This window comes from Neomonachus schauinslandi, chromosome 11 (assembly GCF_002201575.2).
Source record: "Neomonachus schauinslandi chromosome 11, ASM220157v2, whole genome shotgun sequence".
Taxonomy (NCBI): domain Eukaryota; kingdom Metazoa; phylum Chordata; class Mammalia; order Carnivora; family Phocidae; genus Neomonachus; species Neomonachus schauinslandi.
The window spans coordinates 49,470,954-49,492,700 of record NC_058413.1 but is presented as its reverse complement, the minus strand read 5'-3'; the positions used below and the strand labels follow the sequence as shown (position 1 = coordinate 49,492,700).

General features: G+C 51.9%; 4 protein-coding genes across 5 annotated transcripts; 1 reads left to right on the top strand and 3 right to left on the bottom strand.

Annotated features, from left to right (window-relative positions):
* Window positions 1-1,217: 1,217 nt before the first annotated feature.
* On the bottom strand, window positions 1,218-5,413 carry RRP8 (ribosomal RNA processing 8). Its single transcript, XM_021685711.2, has 7 exons — window positions 5,222-5,413; window positions 3,549-3,915; window positions 2,868-3,321; window positions 2,649-2,778; window positions 2,155-2,261; window positions 1,974-2,070; window positions 1,218-1,747 (listed from the first exon to the last, which is right to left on the bottom strand). Exons 1-7 carry the CDS (start codon window positions 5,318-5,320, stop codon window positions 1,628-1,630), a joined length of 1,374 nt encoding a protein of 457 aa, XP_021541386.1. The 5' UTR covers window positions 5,321-5,413; the 3' UTR covers window positions 1,218-1,627.
* Window positions 5,201-12,337, top strand: ILK (integrin linked kinase). 2 transcript variants are annotated; one of them, XM_021685712.2, is made up of 13 exons: window positions 5,201-5,629; window positions 6,059-6,193; window positions 9,329-9,494; window positions 9,647-9,742; window positions 9,943-10,039; window positions 10,138-10,221; window positions 10,323-10,408; window positions 10,550-10,659; window positions 10,768-10,895; window positions 10,978-11,099; window positions 11,197-11,296; window positions 11,403-11,533; window positions 11,719-12,337. In XM_021685712.2, exons 2-13 carry the CDS (start codon window positions 6,105-6,107, stop codon window positions 11,866-11,868), a joined length of 1,359 nt encoding a protein of 452 aa, XP_021541387.1. In that variant the 5' UTR covers window positions 5,201-5,629; window positions 6,059-6,104; the 3' UTR covers window positions 11,869-12,337. The 2 variants fall into 2 exon arrangements, with proteins under 2 accessions (XP_021541387.1, XP_021541388.1); XM_021685713.2 differs by lacking the exons at window positions 5,201-5,629; window positions 6,059-6,193 and adding an exon at window positions 7,364-7,457 and having other exon boundaries at window positions 11,719-12,147.
* On the bottom strand, window positions 12,099-13,513 carry TAF10 (TATA-box binding protein associated factor 10). Its single transcript, XM_021685714.1, has 5 exons — window positions 13,246-13,513; window positions 12,958-13,112; window positions 12,658-12,722; window positions 12,452-12,566; window positions 12,099-12,269 (listed from the first exon to the last, which is right to left on the bottom strand). The coding sequence occupies exons 1-5, from the start codon at window positions 13,475-13,477 to the stop codon at window positions 12,180-12,182; spliced, it is 657 nt and encodes a 218-aa protein (XP_021541389.1). The 5' UTR covers window positions 13,478-13,513; the 3' UTR covers window positions 12,099-12,179.
* Window positions 13,514-16,003: 2,490 nt separating this feature from the next.
* TPP1 (tripeptidyl peptidase 1) lies at window positions 16,004-21,414 on the bottom strand. The gene is made up of 13 exons (XM_021685716.1): window positions 21,326-21,414; window positions 21,155-21,226; window positions 20,741-20,880; window positions 19,414-19,564; window positions 19,076-19,203; window positions 18,744-18,922; window positions 18,367-18,565; window positions 18,031-18,219; window positions 17,730-17,799; window positions 17,176-17,296; window positions 16,933-17,091; window positions 16,635-16,760; window positions 16,004-16,466 (listed from the first exon to the last, which is right to left on the bottom strand). The coding sequence occupies exons 1-13, from the start codon at window positions 21,367-21,369 to the stop codon at window positions 16,326-16,328; spliced, it is 1,719 nt and encodes a 572-aa protein (XP_021541391.1). The 5' UTR covers window positions 21,370-21,414; the 3' UTR covers window positions 16,004-16,325.
* Between the last annotated feature and the right edge of the window lie 333 nt (window positions 21,415-21,747).

The window sequence follows — 21,747 nt, the reverse complement described above, 5'->3', positions numbered from 1 at the left end:
CTTCTCACTACCTTACTCTGGATATCTTATCTATTCCCATGACTTGAATGACCACCTCTAGACTACTGATTCCCAAATCCTAGCACAGGTCTCTCCTGGCACGTTTACGTCCCTCTTCCAAATGAACATGGAACAGGTACCTACAACCCAACGTTCTAAACGGCAGCACCAGCCCAACCTGTTGCTCAAGTGAGAAATCAGATTCACTGAAGATTCCTCTCTCTCACAACCCTCATCAATCCCACCTGTTCTACCTGCTCAAGTTCTCCTATCTGCTTACTTCTTCCATCATCTCTAGTCCTCAGTGCCCACATCTTGTACCCTGAGCCTGGGTTCCTCCCAATACCCTGTTCTCATCCGTCCCACCCACCTAGACCCTGTTATTCCACCACCTAAGTGACAAGCTCTGGGAATACAAAGATAAATATGACTTGAAAAGACCACAGCCTAATGCACAAAGCAATCACAATGCAGCTTGGAGAATGCAGATGAAGAATTAATTCTGCTTTAGGAGAGGTGGAGTAGGGAACAACTAAGCTAGGATGACTAAGACTTCATCAGTCAGATGAGTATTCAGCAGACACAACACATGCGAAGACACTGCGGTACACTGCCTAGCCTCCAAACATGCCCTCTGGCCTACAGCCTACCTCAAAATCTCCATTCCCTCACTGGAGGCATCTGACTGGCTCAGAGCCCTGGAAGCTGTGTCCCAGCGGGCACTCTCAGTTTTTGCCCTTCCAAATAGGTAAGATGCTGCATCTTTATACCTGGACATGGCAGATACCTTCCAGGAGAGGCCAAGGGTCTATCATCCCAGTTCATCTTTTTCCAACACCAGCCTTCCTTGCCTGTAGCTTTCCCAGGACATGCTGATCTGGGCCCACTGCAAGGTGGAAACAACAGACACTTGTGCCAATGGACAGCCCAATCCCCCAGCCTACCATGGCATCAACCAGTTGTTATTTATGAAGAGACCCAGCTCCCTTACCACGCTCCTCCAAGAACAGCTCAGAGTCTTATCAACAATCTCTAAATACCCTGAAATGAAGCCCGTTGAAAGGCCTATCTTGAGCTCTCCCAGAGTATTCCTCAGTCAACAAATCCATTCTTCACTCTTCAACCTCCAACCCTACCTAGGGAAGGGCTGTAGAAAATAGTAAGGCTTACAACACATCACAGCCATAGCTACAGTTTATTGAGCACCTCTTACGCACCCAGCCCTGGCTGTAGATTTTCTCAGGAGACGGAGATGAGAAGAGAGTAGAGATGCCAGGGCAGAAAGTCCACATGACTCCTGATAGATGGAAAGAGGAGCCAAACCCAGAGATGCCTTGAATTCCAAACCAGCTAGTTCCCACATCTGGAGGACCCATATTTCCCAGATACCCTTGTATTTTCACAATAAACTCCTTATTCTTTAGCTAGCCTGAGTTACTTTATGCTTCTCACAAACAAGAAGCCTTCGTGAGAGCAGGGCTGAGCCAGGGGGTTTCATCACACTTTGGTCTTAAGACGGCGAAAGTGATGTTATCAGTTCCTGGGTCAGAGACTGGCTGGATACAGTCTTCAGAGTTCTGAGCCTGGAGTTCAAGACTTGCATCCCCTTTCAAGGCAGGCCCAGGGGTCACCTGCGCTTGTAGAGACATGGCTGAAGCTTCAGGCCTGTGAGTTGAGCCTTGGGCCCTACCCGAGGAGGCCCAGTCTTTTCAAAGTCAAACAAGAAGAAGTGGCTGTTGGTAAGATCCTAGGGGTGGAAAAAACCTAGTGAGCTCCAAATCCTCACCCCAGCTCCTCAAAACACCTCTGGTCCATGTCCCGCCCTTGCTCAGAAAGCTCCCCAGGGCTCTGCCATGCGTCATGCCTTCAAAGAGCAAATATCTGTGTCTGTGCCTATGGCCTCCTTCCTAAACACCATTACCCTAAAAAAGACCACACGAGACAAATATAGGGAGACTTCTTGAGGCCCTCACCTTGGAGATGACCTTGAAGCCCAGTTTGGTCACAGCCCCCAGAAAGGTCCGAACATCTTCAAACCGGCTACTGACTTCAGCCACTTTCAAGAGACCCCTGAGAAGAATGAGAAGTTCTGTGTATATAGACAGACATACATCTGTGCACATATACACATATCTGTGTCCCGGGAACTCCTACCCTTGCTTCAGCACTCGATTTGCCTCCTCTAGGAAGTCCCTGATGTTGGTTCCCATCAGCGAAAGGCAGAACACAGCCACATCCACAGACTCATCCTCCAGAGGCACCTGTAGAGAGTAGGAGTACTGTATAAAGCACACAACATGGGAAGCAGAAATCCAGCACTGAGGGGCACCTGGGTGGCTTAGTTGGTTAAGCATCTGCCTTCGGCTAGGGTCATGATCCCAGGGTCCTGGGACCGAGCCCCACATTGGGCTCCCTGCTCAACGGGGAGCCTGCCTCTCCCTTTCCCTCTGCCACTCCCCCTGCTTGTGCTCTCTCTCTCAAATAAATAAAATCCTAAAAAAAACAAAACAAAAAAGAAAGAAATGCAGCACTGACTGCTAGCGCCAGACACCAGGATGGGGGTGCAGAGGGAGGGAGCATTAGAGATTAGCACATAGAGGCTGGGTCTAGAGCACAGGCCAGAGACACAGAGAGATAGAAGGGTTTACCTGGGCCATGTCACACACAGTGACCCTGGGGTCCAGAGAGGCCAAGTCAAAGCAGTGCACAGGGTTCCGGATACTTGAAGCCAGGCGGCAGTCCCCGCAGCCGAAGTCAGCTACCACCAGGGACGCAGGCCTGGGAGTGGAGGGGAGGGATCACTCACTGGTCTAGTCTGAGCCATGACTGACCCACATCGATTCTCACAGTGCCCAACCCCCATTCACCGCTGGCGAAGATCCCTGGCGATGCGGTCCACTGGCTGTAGTGGCCACTTCTTGACTTGGCTCTGGAAGCCGCGGTGATAGAGAAGAAAGGCTTCAGGATCTTCCTGGAAGAGACGCTGTGCAGCACTGCTAGGCCCTGAGTATAGCTGTTCGTTGAGGTAGCGAAATCGGGCACCATCCAGCCGCTGTGCCATGCGGGCTCGCAGAGCCCCTGCCCGATCCTCATAGTTATCTGGGCTGGGGGCAGGAGGCATCTCTGTCTCCTCTTTGGGGGCTGTGGCTGGAGCCTGGTCTGGTGGCTGAGGTGGCCGAAACTTGTTCTTATGTCTACGTTTATTCTTCTGTCGGTTCCGCCACTGCTTGCGACTCAAGGTTTGCGGGGGGTTGGCAGAAGTGGACCCAGGACTTTGCTTGGATTGGTCATTTGTCGCACTACTCTTCCAAGCTTTGGGACCTGAAGAGAGGGAGATGAGAAAGCATATTTGGGGCAAGAACCCCTGAATTCAGAGGTTTGGCAATCATCCTGGCCATACCCCTGTCCTTGAGAAAGAGACTATGGCCTGGATGAAAACACTTCTTATTGCCTAACCCCGAACCTAATGGTGGCAGGTAACCTCTGTCATGTACAGGATCAGCTGATCCCCCTCCCTGTCCCACACACATATACACAGCTACTAGTACCTGTTTGGTTATCATTGTCCTGGTGCTGGGCGGGGTTTGAGGGGACCTGTTTCTGGCATTTCCTCTTTCTTTTCTGTTCTTCAGCAGAGTCACTGGCACTGAAAACCCCTTTGAGGCACTTTTTGCTCCTTTTTACTTCCTTTTCTTCATAGTCACTGCCAGGTGGGCCCTGTTGTTGACATTTCTTCTTCCTCTTCTTCTCTACTTCAATAGAAGCACTGGCAGATGAGGCCTTTTTTGGGTGTTTCTTCTTCCTTTCCACCACATCCTCCTCAGAGTCACTGCCAGGCAGGCTAGGGGGTTGCTGGGGAAGAGATGCTGCCTCTAGGGCCCGTAATGTGGCCAAGAGCTGACGGTGCTTGGAGCCCTGAGGGAAAACAAGGGAAGAGAGAAGGGGTGAGGTGAATAGATGGGGCCAGGAGAATAAGAAGGCAGAGATGGAGACCTGATTCAGATGCTGGCAGAAGCATCTGGATTATTCTTAGTTAACTTCACTAGCTTGTCCTGAAGCCTGCCAGACCCTGAACAACTTTTAAGTCACCATCTCAACCTTTGGGAGGCTGGAGAGCAGAGAAACCACCCACCTCACTTCTTCAATTTGCAGATGAGAAAATGGAGTTCCCCAGAGGACTGTGGTAAGGCCACAAGCAACAGGACCAAGGTCAGAGAATAGGAGTTCAACCCTCAATCTCAGCCTTTTGCCTGCAGCTTTCTATATCTTTCTGTAAAAGCTAGGGAGGTTTCTGAAAATAAGAGTGACAGGATCACAGGTGTGTACTTAAGATGAGTCTAGCCCTAGTGTAGAAAATAAACGGAAAGGGACAAGCTGCCGACGGAAAGACCTGTGGCATTGATTGTAGCCGTGGGTTGAGGGAATGAAGAGGAGGGAATAAAGCAGGCAGATTTCATGTTGGATGCTCACTAAAAGGCAGGAAGAGCCTGAGGAAGTACAGCAGCCTTCACATCTGCAAAGGCTTAAAGGAGAAGGTCTCTTGTCTGGGAGGCCTTCTGGATTGAAGTCCTACTGGGAGGTCCCAGGCCAGGTACTTAACCTGGTGGTTTTCAGTACCCACTCTGCACCACTCCTTTAGAATGGTAGCGCTGATAAAATCCTTCATTGTCATTCACTCTTTCTCTCTCTAATCCAAGCTCCACGCTGAAACCAATGACTTTTTCAAAATGCAAATCTTAAAAAATCATTCCCCTGCTAAAACCGCTTCATTGGCTTCTATCGGTAAAATATGCAACACTTCTCCTCTACCTCTCCAACTTCAATGGCATACCCTCTCACTCTCTGTGCTCCAACCACACGGATTACTGTGTGTGTGACCCTAAGAACAGGACATGCTTTCTTGCTCCAGAGCCCCTGCACGTGCTTTTCCGGTCCAAAAATGCGTCTTCACTAACTTCTACTCAACAGCTCTCACTTAGTCGGGTCTTCTATTGGCCGCAGCCCGCCCCCCCATTCTGTTGGCCGCAAGCGTCCCAACACACACACACACACACACACATTCTGTTGGTGGCAAGCGCCCCCCCAACACACATACACACACACATTCTGTTGGTGGCAAGCGCCCCCCGAACACACATACACACACACACACTGCGTGCCCACACGCTCAGATCCACCAGGGTAAGCTCGGCTCGAAACAGCTCCCTGCAGGGCCGCTCACCTTGATTTGCGAAGCTGAGGCGGGCCGAGGCCGCGAGGCTACAGGCGGGAGACCCGCGGCTACTGGAGCCTCCTCGGCCCACTCCGGCTCCTCAAACATGCCGGTGGGGTGGATGAAGTCGCGGGATCCACACAACTCTCCACGTGCAGAGCGCGTCTCTAGCGAACCGAGGGCCCGGAGCCGCCGATACTGAGCCGGAAACCAAAGAGTGAAGCATGGGTAGCTAGAGCGGTCGACGCGGCGCCGGAAACCATCGAGTTTAGGCACTGCTGGCTAGAAGGGCAAGGGAGGCGAGAGGGAGGGAGGAATGGGGGCCCGCGCTGGCCAGAGAGGGCCAGGGGCGGGGCCGGGCGGCGGGCGCGGCCGGACGGGAGTTCCCCGAAGAAGGCTCCTCCGGTCCGAGTCCCGGTGAGTGCGGGAGCACCCGTGGCCTTCCCCAAGACTCGACCCCTGCCAACCCGTCAGCCTTCACTCGGCCCGAATACCGAGTAGGGAACGAGGGCCACCCCTCGGGAAGGACCCCCGATCGCCTCTCCTAGGGTTTAGGGTGCCTGAACTCCCCCCTCCCCCCAGGTCTGTTCGCGGGTAGGGTCCCCGAGCTTGTTTGCCGACACCCCTTCAGGAGACTCTACTTCCTAATCACCCCCCACCTCGCGCGGACCCGCTTTCCCTCGCGCCCAGGGGACACGGTCAGGGATAATCCCGACTTCCCGAACTCCTTCCCAGACCTCCACTAGCTGGGGAGGCAGCAGGAGACCCTCACCCCCTTCACGAACACTTATCTCCAGTAGGGGACAAAGCTCGGGGTTCATCACCCTTCTCTGGATCCCTCCACAGTTGGCAGGCTTCCCCAATCTAGGGGACTCAGCGCCGGGACGCTGCTATGGACGACATTTTCACTCAGTGCCGGGAGGGCAACGCAGTGGCCGTTCGCTTGTGGCTGGACAACACGGAGAACGACCTCAACCAGGGGTGAGCTGAGGTGGCTGGTGGGTGAGAACGGCAAAGACATACTCCTCTCCGCGATGTGGGGTGCTCACGTTGGCTGGGGGCGGCTGACTTTCCTACCCAGTAGGACTAGTGCGAAGCACAGCCTGTGGGGGGCAGAGGGTCTCCACAGAGGAAGCTGTGTTTCGGCTGAATCTTGACTGCTCAACAAGAGTTTCACAGGCACAGGCTGCAGAGAGGCTTTCCAGCCTCAGTGAACTGCATGGGCGAAAGCTAGGAGGCAAGAGAGAGAGCGGAGTGTCTGGAAATTGTCTACAGGTCCTTATGGCTGGAGGATAGACTTCTATGAGCTTCAGTGGGCTGAAGCATTGGGTACAAGTGGTAAACCACAGGAGATAAGACTGGAGAAGTCTGCTGCAAGGGTCAGCCAGATCTTGCAAGGGTATTTATGCTATAATAAGGTCATTATTCTAAGAACAAGGGTTTAAAGCCCTGCTGTGATATGATGAGATTGTCCATTTAAGTGTCATCTTGGATACCTTCTGAAGAGCAGGTGGCCATGTGGAGAAGCAATTGCTTAGTCTGTACCAGAAGTGGTGACTAGAATGGGAGCAGATGAAAAAGAAAGAAGTGATCAGATTCCTGAAATCATTAGGATAAAGAATTGATGAGACTTGGTGTGGGAAGTGAGGAAGCAAAGATGATGACCAGGGTTCTGGCTCAGACTCTTGGGCAGATGGTGGTTGCTTTTACTGAGTTGGACAAGGCTGAAGGATGATGACTGCCGCTGTGACATGTTAAAGTGACTGTACAGTAGAGTAGAAATGTCATGTAGGTTGTTGGTTATGCAGATTCGGATTTCAGGAGAGCTGACTTGGAGAGACAGATTGGGAGGTGTTAGCATATCGATGATACCTGAAGACACGGGTGTGACAGAGACAGAAGCCTGCAAGACTAAAAAGGTGCAGCTGGAGGTTGCAGGAAACAGGAAAATATGTTAGTAAAGCTCAGAGAAGTGAATGTTTCAATGAAGGGGGAGTGGTCAACAGTAGTATAGGCTGTTGAGATGTCAAAGAACTTGAGCACTTTAAAGTAACTATTGAACTTACAATTAATAATGTATTTGATGATTTTTGTGAAGGCTGCCGTAGAGGAAAATGGATGAAGAAACCAGACAACACCGGGTTCCTTCACTTAAAGTACTATGAACACCTCCTGTGCTAAAGGCCCAGAATCAGACATAATGCCAGCCCTCACGGCAGCAGCCTGGTGGCAGGTTCAATGGGAGGTGAGGAAATAGAGTGAATGTAGACAAGTTCTTCAGGGTTGGCTGAGACAGGCAAGAAAAGCAATAGTGATGTTGATGATTCAGGGTGGTGGGTTTTAGGGGTTTTTTGTTTTAAAATTTTATTTCTTCAGTTTTTAGGTTTGAGAGGTAAGGATCACCTATAATCTTTATCTAGGCTTCACAGGTTCTCATTTGGCTTTATGCTCTTCCTCCATAATTCCTGGTCACTTTTTCCCATTTTTCGTACTGTTTTATAATTTCCATAATTCTTTCATAATTCTTCAAAGGGTGCTCAGATAAAGACAGTGAGTACTCTTACTATTTTTGTTGGTAGGATTATAAAGGCTTAGGTGAAGTTGTCCAGGGGAACTTGCATTTTATAAAACTCTTTAGTGCCAAAAGGTGAAGGGGTGGCATTAGTGAAACTGGAAGGCTTTGGGGGCCCAAGCAGGCTATATGCTGGATATGAGGTGGGGTGAACTCCCTGCAGGGCTCTTCGGGATTATAGTCTGTGGCCCTGAGGTGACAGGCATTCTGACAGTGAGTGGAACCTTTGTGCTCATATTTTGCCCTCAGGCTCTGGCCTGCTCGTGCCACAGACTGCAGGAGGCTGATAAACCAGGGCACAAATTAAAGATCTGGGAGGCAAAACTCACTGATAAGTAGGGAATGGCTGCTTCAGAGAGGGGGAGGAGGGAGTAATCCACCTCCCAGGAAAGCTTTTGGCTATCTCTAAGTGAGCAGATGAGGGCAGCTGTGGAGGGAAGTCATTAAAGGCCACACACACCCCATTCTCCTGGGGGGAGGGGGACATCTGGATGGCCTGCAGTGGCCAGACCCCTGATCTGTTTCAGGCCACGCGTAGAGCCCCCACAAGGGAAGTGACCGCAGCACTAAGGCATCCGGAGGCTGCGGTCTCAGACCAGGGACCGCCCCCTGCCCCGCCCCTTGGATCTTCATACACACGGCTGGAGGGAATTTCCTTTTATGGCCCCAGGCTGTCAGGCAGGCCCAGCTCCCACCAAGTGTTTTCTTTTTTTTTTTTGTACAGTTCTTTTACTTTAGAAAATACATGTCCTTGGGGGTGGGGGTGGGGGAGTTAGATAGTTTTCTTTCTAAAGAAGCCATTCTCATTTTCCTCTGTTTTCTGGGACCAGGACTGCTTGAGTAGAGGAATCCTGTTTTACCAAATCCTGGTTTGATATCTGCCTCATTAGTAATGACTTATCAAAAGCATTTCTCTCTTTCGTTATAAACCCTTCCAAAACATTATTTTAATTTCAGTCCATTTTTAGGTCTTAGGTTTCAGTACCAGAGCCAATCAGTAAGCTTGCTTCTTCTCCCATGAGTTGTGGCTTTCCTTCTCCAAGACACCTCTCCCTTGTATTAACATGCACTAAACACCTGCTGTCAGTCCATTCTGTCAAGAAGCTCAGTCTAGCAGACAAGACAGCTCATTAAGATTTTTACAATCCAGTGCCACAAGTAGTATACCAGAGGGATGTGAAATGCAGTGGAAACAAAAAGGACCAACAGATGTTGCAAAAGGAATGCAGAGGAAACCAGATGAAAAATGCTACCATTTAATGAGATAGGGCATGCCAAGGAAGAAAGGCTAGTGGGAGATGGTGATGAAGACAGTGAATCATACGGATTTGTTGAGATTTCAGGTGGTGGTTGGATAGGTTTGAAGCTCAGGGGAAAGTCTTAATTGGATGGCTTTGGGAGTTGCTGGCATGAATGAGAATCAGAGTCCTGGACAGGTACGGTTTTCCAGGGAGATTATTCAGAATAACTATCACTTTTTCCCATATCAAAGCCTTTGCCCCCATCCCACCTCCAGATCAATGACCATTGTCCCTTCCTCAAAGGGATGATCATGGCTTCTCCCCCTTGCACTGGGCCTGCCGAGAGGGCCGTTCTGCTGTGGTTGAGATGCTTATCATGCGGGGGGCACGAATCAATGTGATGAATCGTGGGGATGACACCCCCCTGCACCTGGCAGCCAGTCATGGACACCGTGATATTGTGCAGAAGGTAGGCATGAATGCTCCCTCTCACCTACATTACATACATGTCTGGAAGTCAGTCACAAGCAATATAACACGTGTACTCTTCTCCCTCCTTTCACGCCTCAACTCCCATCTCTCATTTGTCTTCTGCCTCTTCTACTTGGCCATGGGGACCAGCTGCTGCAGTATAAAGCTGACATCAATGCAGTGAATGAGCATGGAAATGTGCCCTTGCACTATGCCTGTTTTTGGGGCCAAGATCAGGTTGCAGAGGTGAGTACTAAGGCCCTGAGCCCTGGGATGGGTAGGAAGCAAAGTCTGAGCCTGAATGGAAGAGTCTAGAACCTTCAGTCCATCCTGTAAGTACTGCTGAATATGTGACACTCAGAGTTGGTACACCACTTGTATTGATGGTTGGTTGTGACTGCCAGGGAGGTGGCAGAGCCCCTCATCACAACCCCTTTTCATTCCAGGACCTGGTGGCTAATGGGGCCCTTGTCAGCATTTGTAACAAGTATGGAGAGATGCCTGTGGACAAAGCCAAGGCACCCCTGAGAGAGCTCCTCCGAGGTCTGTCCCCCAACTCCAGTTTGTATCCTCTTGTCTTGTCCCTGCCTATCTCCTCGCTCCATACTACAACTGGGACCAAAGCTGTTTTTCTTCCCCAGAGCGGGCAGAGAAGATGGGCCAAAACCTTAACCGTATTCCATACAAGGACACATTCTGGAAGGGAACCACCCGTACTCGGCCCCGTGAGTCAGTTGTAAGGGGAGGGGTGGTCAAGGGAATAACCCTGGGCTGCTGGAGCTGGGTTATGGTGAAGCTTGGGTACCTGACCTGCCCACACTCTCAGGAAATGGGACTCTGAACAAACACTCCGGCATTGACTTCAAACAGCTCAACTTTCTGGCGAAGCTCAACGAGAATCACTCTGGAGAGGTGACCCTGCCTTTCTTGCCCCTCCCTCCCCAATCTCCTACAAATTACCTGCTCTGCACCTGTTTTAAGTTTTTCTTCCAGTTAGTGGACAAGAAAGCAGTGGCCTTAGTTAAAGCTTCCTAACCCTTACCTGTCTCTCAGCTATGGAAGGGCCGTTGGCAGGGTAATGACATCGTCGTGAAGGTGTTAAAGGTTCGAGACTGGAGTACCAGGAAGAGCAGGGACTTCAACGAGGAGTGTCCCCGTCTCAGGTGGGGCAAAGCCTAAACAGGAAGCTGCTGGTTCCAAGGAACCCTGACTAGCACCCAAAGGGAGATCTTTTATGCTGATCTCAGCTAGGGATACTGTCCTTCTTCCAGGATTTTCTCGCATCCAAATGTGCTCCCAGTGCTAGGTGCCTGTCAGTCTCCACCTGCTCCTCACCCCACCCTCATCACACATTGGATGCCATATGGATCCCTGTACAATGTATTACACGAAGGCACCAGTGAGTAGTGGATACCAAATCTCATGGGATGGGGGGCAGGGTGTGTGAGCCTCCCCAAACTATTTGACTCTTGCCTCCTTAGATTTTGTTGTGGACCAGAGCCAGGCTGTGAAGTTTGCATTGGACATGGCAAGGGGCATGGCCTTCCTACATACATTAGAGCCCCTCATCCCACGACATGCACTCAATAGCCGTAGTGTAATGGTGAGGTCACACTTCACTCCTGGCCCAGGCCCCAGAGCCCTTTCCCTGTCTAGACTAGGACTTACCTCCTTCCACATATCTATCTTCTCTTCCTCAGATTGATGAGGACATGACTGCCCGAATCAGCATGGCCGACGTCAAGTTTTCCTTCCAGTGCCCTGGGCGTATGTATGCACCTGCCTGGGTGGCCCCTGAAGGTGAGTGAGGGCATCATGTTGGGAGGTAGAGAAGGGCCAGCTCAGTAGTAATGGAAGGGGCAGAGGCAGGATAGGCAGCTGGAACAGTTAAGTCCTGTTCCTCCAGCTCTGCAGAAGAAGCCTGAAGATACAAACAGACGCTCAGCAGACATGTGGAGTTTTGCAGTGCTTCTGTGGGAACTGGTGACACGGGAGGTACCATTTGCTGACCTCTCCAACATGGAGATTGGAATGAAGGTGAGAGCACAACTGTATGCACTTGTGTTGGGGGAATGGTGGTGGTGGTGACAATAACTATAGCAGGGCTGGGCTCTTCCCATATTTGTTCAAATATACAGTAATACTGTCCTGAGGACTAAGAGGCCTCTCCCCACAGGATATTCAAGTTCTGAGACCCATTTTGTTTTTTCCTGTATTTGCAGGTGGCACTGGAAGGCCTTCGGCCTACCATCCCACCAGGCATTTCCCCCCATGTGTGTAAGCTCATGAAGATATGCATGAATGAAGACCCTGCTAAGCGGCCCAAGTTTGACATGATTGTGCCTATCCTGGAGAAGATGCAGGACAAGTAGAGCCGGAAAGCCCTTGCCTAAACTCCAGAGGTGTCAGGACACGGTTAGGGGAGTATGTCTCCCCAAAGCAGCAGGCCCCTGGTTGCCTCCCCTGCCTCCAGTCATGGTACTACCCCAGCCATGGGGCCCATCCCCTGCCCCCATCCCTACCACTGCAGCCCCCAAAGGGGCTAGGCTCAGAGCTTTGTCACTTGCCACACGGTATCTCCCAGCATGGGAGGGACCAGCCCTGCCTGTCACAATAAAGTTTATTACGAAAACAGGCTGGTGTGGGGACAAGGGGACAGACAAGTACATTTAGGTTGGGTGGCTCAGGTGAAGTAGTGCGGCTTCTTCACATTGATGCCGTACTCGCTGAGGGCAGGGGTCAAGTCCTCCATGGTTAGAGTGTACTTGCGGTCCTGAGGGAAGAGGGAAGAGCACCAGCTGAGCACAGGAATCCCAGATTTCAATCCCAGGTGGGTGACCCTGAGTAGGTCTTTCACCTCCCCTAGGGCTTAGTTTCCCCAAAGGGATTTCAGAACAAATTAAGCCTCCGATGCTGTGGGAGGTAATTACTGATTCAATGAGCCTCCCCTCACACCTTGCTCTTGCTTCGGGAGCTGCCAGAAGCTGTGCCCTTCATTTTGCAGTGCTGTAGGGCATCGTTGGCAATATCTGAGATGAATTTCTGGGCAGCTAGGGAGATGAGCCGAATTCTAGAGAGAAAAAACTGGTGTGAGAAGATGGGACAATAAACTCCACACAAGCACTCAAGACTCTTAACCTACCCACCCAAACTGTACTCACATGCGTGGATCCGAGGCCTCAAAGCCAGCACGGTTCAGGTAGTAACCAGTCACTGCGTCTGGGATCTGAGAGATCAATGAGATGACTGTCAGTATTTGCCCTGGGCGCTGCGGGGTTGAGAGGGTGAGGGAAATGGAGGGCAGGCCTGGCTTTTAGGAAGCTCACAGTTTGGGTGGGCAGAGGGGATAAATCAAAGAGCTAGTAGGGGAGCAAGTACAAAAGGAAGCTGGAAATCCACGCGGTGTAGCAGAAAGTTGCCCTGACAGCGCGCCAATAGCCTTGTTCAGGCAGGAAGCCCACCGTAGGCGTGTAATCCTCCAGCTGCATCAGGAAATCCACCAGAGGCGTGCTGGACACCACCGGCTTCACGTCTCCGTTGGCCGCGCTCGGCAGTACATAAACCCCGTTAGACATGGCCCCCTCCGGGGGCGCCGCGCCTCCCGCCGACACCGGAGCTGGAGGAGAACCAGCAAACAGACATGGAGGTGGGAGATGCGGGGCCCCGGCTAGGTCGGCCTGAAACCCTCTGCCCTCACCCGCCACTGGACCCAGCCCTAGGCGCTGCCCTCACCCTCACCCGTCCCTCACCCGCCCCACGCCGCTCGGCCGGCTCCCCGGCCCGCGCCGCCACGGGTCCCGTGCCCCCTGCCGCAGCTCCAGCCCCAGGTCCCCCTGCTGTCCCCGCGGGGCTGGCCTTATTCTCCGCAGCGGTGCCAGCGGGCAACGCTGCGGGGGCCGAGACCGCGGGCGCCGGGCCCGGGGCCGAGGCGGCGGAGCCCGGCGCCGCCTCGGGGTCCGCGCCGGAGCCGCTGCAGCTCATCGGGCCGGTGGGAGAGGCGGCGAACAGAGCCGCTTCCGCTTCCGCTCACGTTACGCACACACCATGGGTGACGTCACACGCCCCGCGCTTTGCCCCTCCCATGCCATGTTTGCTGTCTCTCGGGTCTCCCGCCTCCTGGTTGTTTACCAGCCAGTGAGACGCCTCCGACAGGCCGCCTCCCACCCGCCCGTACTCCTAGGCCCTTTCGCCGGGATGTCAACCATCAATGTCTAGCACGCTTTTCCGCGGGCCTGGGACCCCTCTGGGAACCTGGCGCTTAAAGACCTTGTTTTGGGACACCCCTCAACCACAGGTTGCCTGCCAGTCTGCATCCTTTCTAGTTCCCTTACTCAGCCTTTTAAGGGTTGGAAAGCCCCACTCCCCTCCAGCTGCCAGGAGAAGTGAGGACAGCAGGGGAGCGAATAGTGCTGCTGTAGCTAGGAAGGGAGGTATTTCAGCTTGAGTATGCAAAATCACGTATGTTTGCAATATATGCAAAATCACGAGTGAGGGTGGGGTTTTCAACGCAACAAACATTTATTTAATTCGTATTTGCCACTGAGTTAGGGCCTGGGAGTACAAAGTTCGGTAGGGCAAGACTCTAGGCACCAACAGTCTTCAAAGGGAGGCAAAGAGGTAAACTGGCATTTTCAATACTATGCTGGAGTTACAATACTAGAGGTAGACACAGAGTATGCAGTGCAAAGAAGAAAGGGAACTAACATCTGCTGCCTACTTCTTTGTGTCAGGCACTCTATCAATTTTATTCCATTTAATTATTCCCTGATTATTGTTAGAGGCAGGTACTGATATCCCCACTTAACAGAGGAGGGAAAAGACTCAGGGAGATGGACTTGTCCAAGGCTCTCTCCCAGTCTACATCAGAACCAAGAATCAAACAATGTTTGGTTTGAAAAAATCTGGGATTTTTCTGCTATACCAAATCATTTTCTGCTATACCAAAATCAACTAGCTTCAGAGAGCCAAAGGTTCACTGGAGAAGACTTCTGAGCTGGGTCTTCAAGGAATCCTGGAAACCAACCAGGCAAAGGGAGTCAGGGGTCATGTTAAGGGCACAGAATATCTTGAGCAAAAGTGAAAGGGGGGAAGTGGAGGAAGGGGGAGGGAGAACACCGGAGGATAAACAATTTGTTACTCAGGAAAAATAGCAAGGAAAGGATCAGGTTTGTGAGTCAAAGCAAAAAGCCAGAACTTCATCAGTAATCTTTGAAGGGTCTTAAGTAAATGACCTGATGGGATTTGCATTTTACTCTGGAAAAATGGTTTTATGGACAGGCAGGAAGTAAGGACATCTTTTTCAAGAGCCTCCTAGAATTCAGAGGAGAGAAAATATGGTTCTAAGCTAATTTAGTAGCAGTAGAGATGGAGAGACGTAAATGAGTTCTAGATATTCTTAGGAAATGTTAGGCAGGACTTGTGGATTGATAAAAATATATTTAAGAGGTGAAATCAGTAGGACTTATTGATTGACAGTGGTAATAGGGAGTGGGAGGTGGAGGAAAAGGGAGTCTAAGATAATACTTAGGCTTCTGGCTTGCTTGGAAGAAGCACAGTCTCATCTACCAAGAAGGAACACAAGAGAATGGTCTGGAATTGGGAAGGAGGGAGATGAAGTATTGAGTGTCCTACACCTTGCATTTGAGGTATCAATCATCATCTGATAGAAAGTCTGATTTATGGAGGGGTAGACAAACCATGAGAGACGATGGACTCTGAAAAACAAACTGAGGGTTCTAGAGGGGAGGGGGTGGGAGGATGGGTTAGCCTGGTGATGGGTATTGAGGAGGGCACATTCTGCATGGAGCACTGGGTGTTATGCACAAACAATGAATCATGGAACACTACATCTAAAACTAATGATGTAATGTATGGGGATTAACATAAGAATAAAAAAATAAAAATTAAAAAAAAAAAAAGTCTGATTTAGTGAGATGGTGACAGCTGTGGATACAGGTGACTAACTTGTTCCAGGGAACACTGGGTAGATTGAGAAGAGCAAAAGAGTAAAGATGAAGCAATCAAGTATACCAACATTCAATGAGGAAGAAGAGAAAGAGAAGGAAGAAGAGAGAATGGTCAGAAAAGAAGTTAAGCCCTGAAGGCTAAAGAAGGAGAGGCAGTGGACAGCTGTGACAGAGAGCCCATAAAGCAAAGACTGGGAAGAGTGCACTGGATGAAGCAGCAGAACGGCCATTGCTGTCATTGTCAGGGGAGGAAAGAAGGAAAAATTGAGAGCAGAGGTCTCACTGCAGTGAACTGAGGAGAGAACATGAAGTGAAACAGTGTACACAGAGAGCATAGACAACTCTTTGAAAAAGCCTGGCTGAAAAGAGGAAGAAGAAATGGGGGGGGAGTGAAATAGGGGGGTTCGGGGGTGCCTGGGTGGCTCAGTCGTTAAGCGTCTGCCTTCGGCTCAGGTCATGATCCCAGGGTCCTGGGATCGAGTCCCACCTCGGGCTCCCTCCTTGGCGGGAAGCCTGCTCTCCCTCTCCCACTCCCGCTACTTGTGTTCCTGCTCTCGCTATCTCTGTCTCTGTCAAATAAATAAATATTTTTTTAAAAAAATAGGGGGGCTCGGGGGGGTCCCAAACAATACTAGTTATAGCATCTATAGAGAAACATGAGGCAGGAGTAGGGAGACCTGAGCATGATGGAGCAGCGTAGGGTTGGGAGTCAAGTCAAGCTCACAGAATTTCAGAGTTAGGGAGATAAGCTGTCTGAAGCAGTCTATGGTTGAGGGTTCAGCAGGGCTTCCAACAGGGCAGAATAAGGGACCAAGCCACCAGCTATGGGGCAGGGGATAGGTTCACTCTCCAGCAGGAAAGGGTCACGGGTTGATTAGTGTCTTCAGCAGAGCTGGGAAGTTGGGTGTTCCCCAGCCTGTCACAGGATCCCAGCCAGGGCCAGAGCAGAAACCCTGACCCTGCACCTCTTCATTCAGACAGGACTCATGGCAGCCATGGGTTACCTAGGGAGAAGGTGGATATCAGATCTGGGCCTGTCTGTACCAGTACTAACAGACTAAGCCCCCTTACCTTGTATTTACATTTCAGGACCCCGTCAGAACTGCCCTCAAGTTCATCTTTGCACTCCCCATATCCATGAAAATGTCCACACCCTTCCCTTCCATACTCACATCAAACAGTCCTGCTCCACGCTGCTGGTAGAGCCTTGGGTTGAGAAAGCCAAGAGGGGGGCGGCCACTGAGGATTCTATGTTCATTTATCAGGGACAGGACCCCACCAAATACTGGAGTAGAGGCCTATAAGAGTGAGGGTGTAAGTAGAAGTTAGGGGTTCAGAGTGATTGGATTTGGGGGAGGGATGTTTGAAAGGATCAGAGGTCTCTGAGGAGACAGGGGTTCTGGGTGCAAGGTCTTAGTAGAGGGTGAGAATAGTTCCTGAGTGGGGGCTTGGAGCCAGGCTGATTCTTACCGAGGTGCCAGACACCCATGGAATGGGCACGCTGTTGCTGACCACCCAGTAGCCATCGGAGAGTGCAGCCACATCTGGATAGGCACGGCCACTGGCATTGAAATAACTGGATGGTGGTAAGTGGGGACTGGAGCTCAGGAACTGGGCTACAGCTTCCTCCTGAAAGATGCTGTTGAGTGAGTATTGTCTGCTGAACTGAGGATCCCTCCCACCCATCCCATCCATACAAACACATACACATACCTGGTATGAAGGCTGTGGGAACACATTGCTGAAGCCACCACCACTGATGTAGTCAACGATCTCATTTGTGACTCGGAATGGATTCTGGAAGGATGTGCCTCCCACTGTGGTGACATAGGGGCTGAAAGCAGAAAACAGCACTCACATTGTATGGGTTCCAAGGGGACTTCCAAAATGTGTGGAGATGGGTAAGTGTGGGCTCGCTTTGCTAGAAGGGCTGGACTCTGTGGGGAAGCAGGTACATGAGAAAGACTAAGAGATTTTGAGCCCTCAAGGCATGGCCTGAGGTGACAGTGCACACTTTTGTCTACAGAACATTCACCAAATCTTCTACTAAAATGCCTGGGAACTGAGAAGAGGAATACTGGGAACTGCATTCCACTCAGAAGCCATGGGGCCTAGACATGTAGGAAGAAGGGAATGCAGCAACCAGAGCTGGTTAAACTGAGGTCTTAGCTACAGGAGCACCTGGTGGGGTCAAGGCAAAGTTCTAGATCATGCAGCCGTAGATGAAGATTGGTGGTCACAGGTAAGTAGTGGGCTGGGGTGCTTACCTGGAGGCAGGGAAACTGGGACGGAACTGGTGTCTTCCAGAGACAGACCAACACCCAGCCCCACTGTCACCTGGGAGAAAGACCAAGTTTAGCACTCAGATTAATTGGTCAGAGCTTGATATGTGGGTTCAGATGTCAGAGAAGAAATTCAAGAGTTAGTCATTACTGCAAGAGGTCTGAGTTTAGAGGTCAGATCAGTGGTCCCTACTGAGTTCAGATTGTAAGTCAGCGATCACAGGGGTCCCCGTGGGGTCAAAACTCCTGAGTTGAGGTAGGGTCTAAGTTTAGAGTAGGAGGTCACCTGAGGCAAAGAGCAGGGTAAGACCCCGAGCGGCCGCCTTCATGAGCTCCGTGTTGACCCGCTGGGTGTAGGCGCTGCTGAGGGAGTCCTCGTCATCCCCATAGCTCACGGTGTGCACGTGCGGCAGGGCTGACTCATTACTCAGCAGCAGGAGCCACTGCAGGAAGGGCTCCTGTGACTCATGTCGGCCTGGATTTGGGGGGAGGGGAGGAGCACAAGGGTGGTCCTTTGGGAGGTTGTCACGGTCTCCCTCTAGCTCATGGGATTCCCTTGAGGGAGCAGTGAGCACCACTCACGACCACCCCTCTCCCCACCCACCAGTCCCCTTGACAGTACCAGGGCTACTGTAGACCCAGGTGGAGATGTTGGCGCCGGCACTCATCAAGTACTCCACGTCTAGACTGGCCTCGATCCCAGCCCGGCCCCAGCCCTGCTGTCCAACCACACGGGCTACTGATGCCTGGTGTGCAAATTTCCCACCGAAGAGGCGCATGAACTCAGCCAGGTCCGAGTCATGGAAATACTGCTCCAGGAACTACAGAAGGATTCAGATCAGGTATCATGGGTCAGAGGATGCAGCCCCAAGGTCAGGCCAGGGGACACTATTCCAGATAGGGGGTGAGGACCCAGGGGAGGAGTGAGAAAGCAAGCCCCAGCCTGGGGAGGCATCTTGGGTAGGGTGTCAGGACCCTGGAGCTCTCTGTCCGGCTCACCTGGGCACAGGCTTGGCTGTTGTTGGTTGTGCCAGAGCCCACGTCTTGTGCTGTCAAGTTGTATCGCTGACGGATCACGGATGGGGTCACCCCCAGGTGCAGGCCAACAGTCCCTGACACCTGTGGCTCTGGGCGTTGCCTCAGGGATGATGTGGGGGGAAAGCGGTGCAGCCCGCCCACTGTGGGGAGGGGTCAGGCTTGAGGAGGAGATCTTTTAGACTCCAACCCCCACTTTACCACTGATCCCACCCCAAACCCCCCCCATGGCACCTAAACTTTTCCAGCCCCTGGTTCTGCCTGCTTCAAACCCCACCGACCCCACTGGGTGTTACCAAAGTCCACATGAGGAGCCAAGGCCTTCGGCAGGTGGTATGGACGTGGGGACCTTATAACATGGATCTCTGCAGGTCCCCCCACATAGCGATGAAACTCAGCCCCAGGGAGCAGCAGTTCTGCCTGTCTGGAGGTCAGAGATCAGAGAACAGAGGTCAGAAAGCAGCACAGACCAGAGCAGAGGAGGCTACCTGAGCATTACTGCTCATCCTTGTCTCCCTGTGTGTTAGCTCTCACCCACAAGCTCCCACCAGCTTCTCAGCTCTCTCCCATTGGGGTGACTCATCTCCCTGATGGGATGATTGGTACCCTCCACAGGGCAATCCTTCCCTCTCACCGGACACTCAGCCAGCAAGTCAGAAAGTCCTGTGTGGTCACTGAGTGGCAGTTCCGGGCTCCAGCTGCCAAGAGCCATTTTTGGACTGTGCGGAAGGTCAGTGGTGATGGCCGGACCAGTTCAGCCACATCCTCTAGGGTCAGGTATTTTCCTGCAGGGATTCAGTAGAGGATCTTGACTTCATTCATTGCTTTTCCAAGTTGCCCATTTTGGACCTCAGCCAGGACACTGGGACTTCCCAGGGAACCTGGTACAGGGTCTTGAGGGATAGGTGGGAACTTTCTAGCAAAAAGGCAGGCTGTGCAGGTGCAAGCTATATTTGGGAGCCAGGAGAAGAAAAGGCTAGGGAGACTTGGAATGCCATGGCCAGAAATATGGATTTACCCTAAAGGCCAGAAGGTTGCAAATGCTGCATCAGAACATGTATTGCCATAATCATAAACAACAAATGAGGTTAAAAATTAAAATTTCCCATATTAAGTTTATTTCCAGTAAAAGTTCTCAAAACTTTCAGAACCAATTATAAAGTGACATCTAATTCAGTTCCAGTCTTCGTACTTGTTGATTTTAAGCTTAACGTGATGGTGAGTCACTATTTTCCTACAGAGTGCCATGTACACAGCTCCGGGGTGAATCTGAGTCTGCCCCCTCACACACATACCACTGCCACCCAACCATGAAGGGCTTCATGCAGGGGAGGGACACTATCCAGCATGACCACTGGAACAGAACACTGTTTGGGAGCAGAGTAGGGGGCAGGGTGGGGAGTGGGGTGAACCACTCCAGACTGGGCAGCAGTCTGGGTGCAAGAATAAACAAATGGGTGGGCGGTAACAAGCAACGGTAGAAAGCAGAGGACTCCAAAGGCTCTTTCAGAACCAGAACTGGAGATGATAGCTCTAGAGTCTGACTGGAGGAGGAAACGGGCATGGGTTTGAGGGTGGGGAAGGAATTTGAGTTGATGAGCACCTATCTGTACTGGATACTACGTCCCATGTGTCTGGTAAGTAGTAGCAGAATTTGAGTCCAGATTTGATCACACAGCCTGTGCTCTTAACTTTCAGGTTTCTAGCCTGATAAACATAGGTGGGGAGTTTTGGGGGAAGGAATTTGAGTGAGTTTTGGACAGTTTATTTCCTGTTCCCTTTTTTTTTATTCAGAAACTCTTCAATGAGGGCCACTGCCATTCAACTGTCCTATATCACCACCTCCCTAGGCACCAAGGGCATGACCCTGACGTTATGTGCGCCATCCCACACTCAGCCCAGCCCTGGAGTCCCTTCACTGCATCCCACTTCCCAGCCCCAGTCCCTATTCCAATAGGCACCATAACGAGCAGAGCCAGGATCCGACACAGCCTGCACCAGCTCGGACAACGTTTCCACGTTCTGCTGTCTCAGGGCAAAGGTGAGACTCAGCTCTTCCTCGTAGTCTACACGGCCCAGGGACACCCAGCCTGGGGGCAACCTGCAGGGTCAGAGGTCAGGAACATGGCCTTTGTTAGTGTGGGGATGGGAAATATTAGTCATGGAAGGTTCAGGATTAGGGGCTGAGACCTGGGGTAGGATCCCAGGGGCAGATACGGCTCACAGGAGGTGAATGGGGACTGAGCCTGGGAACCTGGGGATAAGACTATGGAGTGGGTACCAGGAGCTGGTAAGGGGGTGAGGGAGGCTGGGCCAAGACAGTGGGCATAGGACAGGGCATAGGGAAAGGGGCGGTCTGTGCTAAGTCAACTCACGTCCGCTGCTGGTCCGGCTCGGGGCTATAACTGCATTGGCCAGCGACGAAGAGGGCAAGGAGCCCGACGAGGCTGCAGAGGCGGCAGGCGGGTTTCAGCAGGGGCCGGGCTGCCACTGTATTCCCACCCTCCAACCTGACCCCCTCCTCCCGGGGCCCCCTAATTTCTTACCAGGTTCGGAGTCTCATTCTGCCTTTCTGGAGATCCGCTGTCATGTGACAGATCACATGAGCCTTATAGTCTACCGCGAGCACCACCACCACGCGGCTGCGGGGAAACTCGTGCCCGTGCTGGCTCCTCCTTCAAATGGGTGGTCCTAAATGCTGGAGATGGGTGGGGTTGCCGCCCGGTCCTTCCTCTGCGGCCCCGCCCGCACTGGGTTCGTCCCGGGCTCCAAACCCCACCCCACCCCGCCACCGCCGCCCCGGCTGCCGGAGTCCAGCTGGCACTAACCAGGGGGTATAGGGCAGTGCTTAAGGAAGGGGCCCTTGGGCACACAGACCCACAGACCAGGGTTCCTCCTTAGCTGTATGATATCGGGAAAGCACCCAACCTCTCGGAGCCTAGGTTTCATTTAGAATACGGAGGCGGCT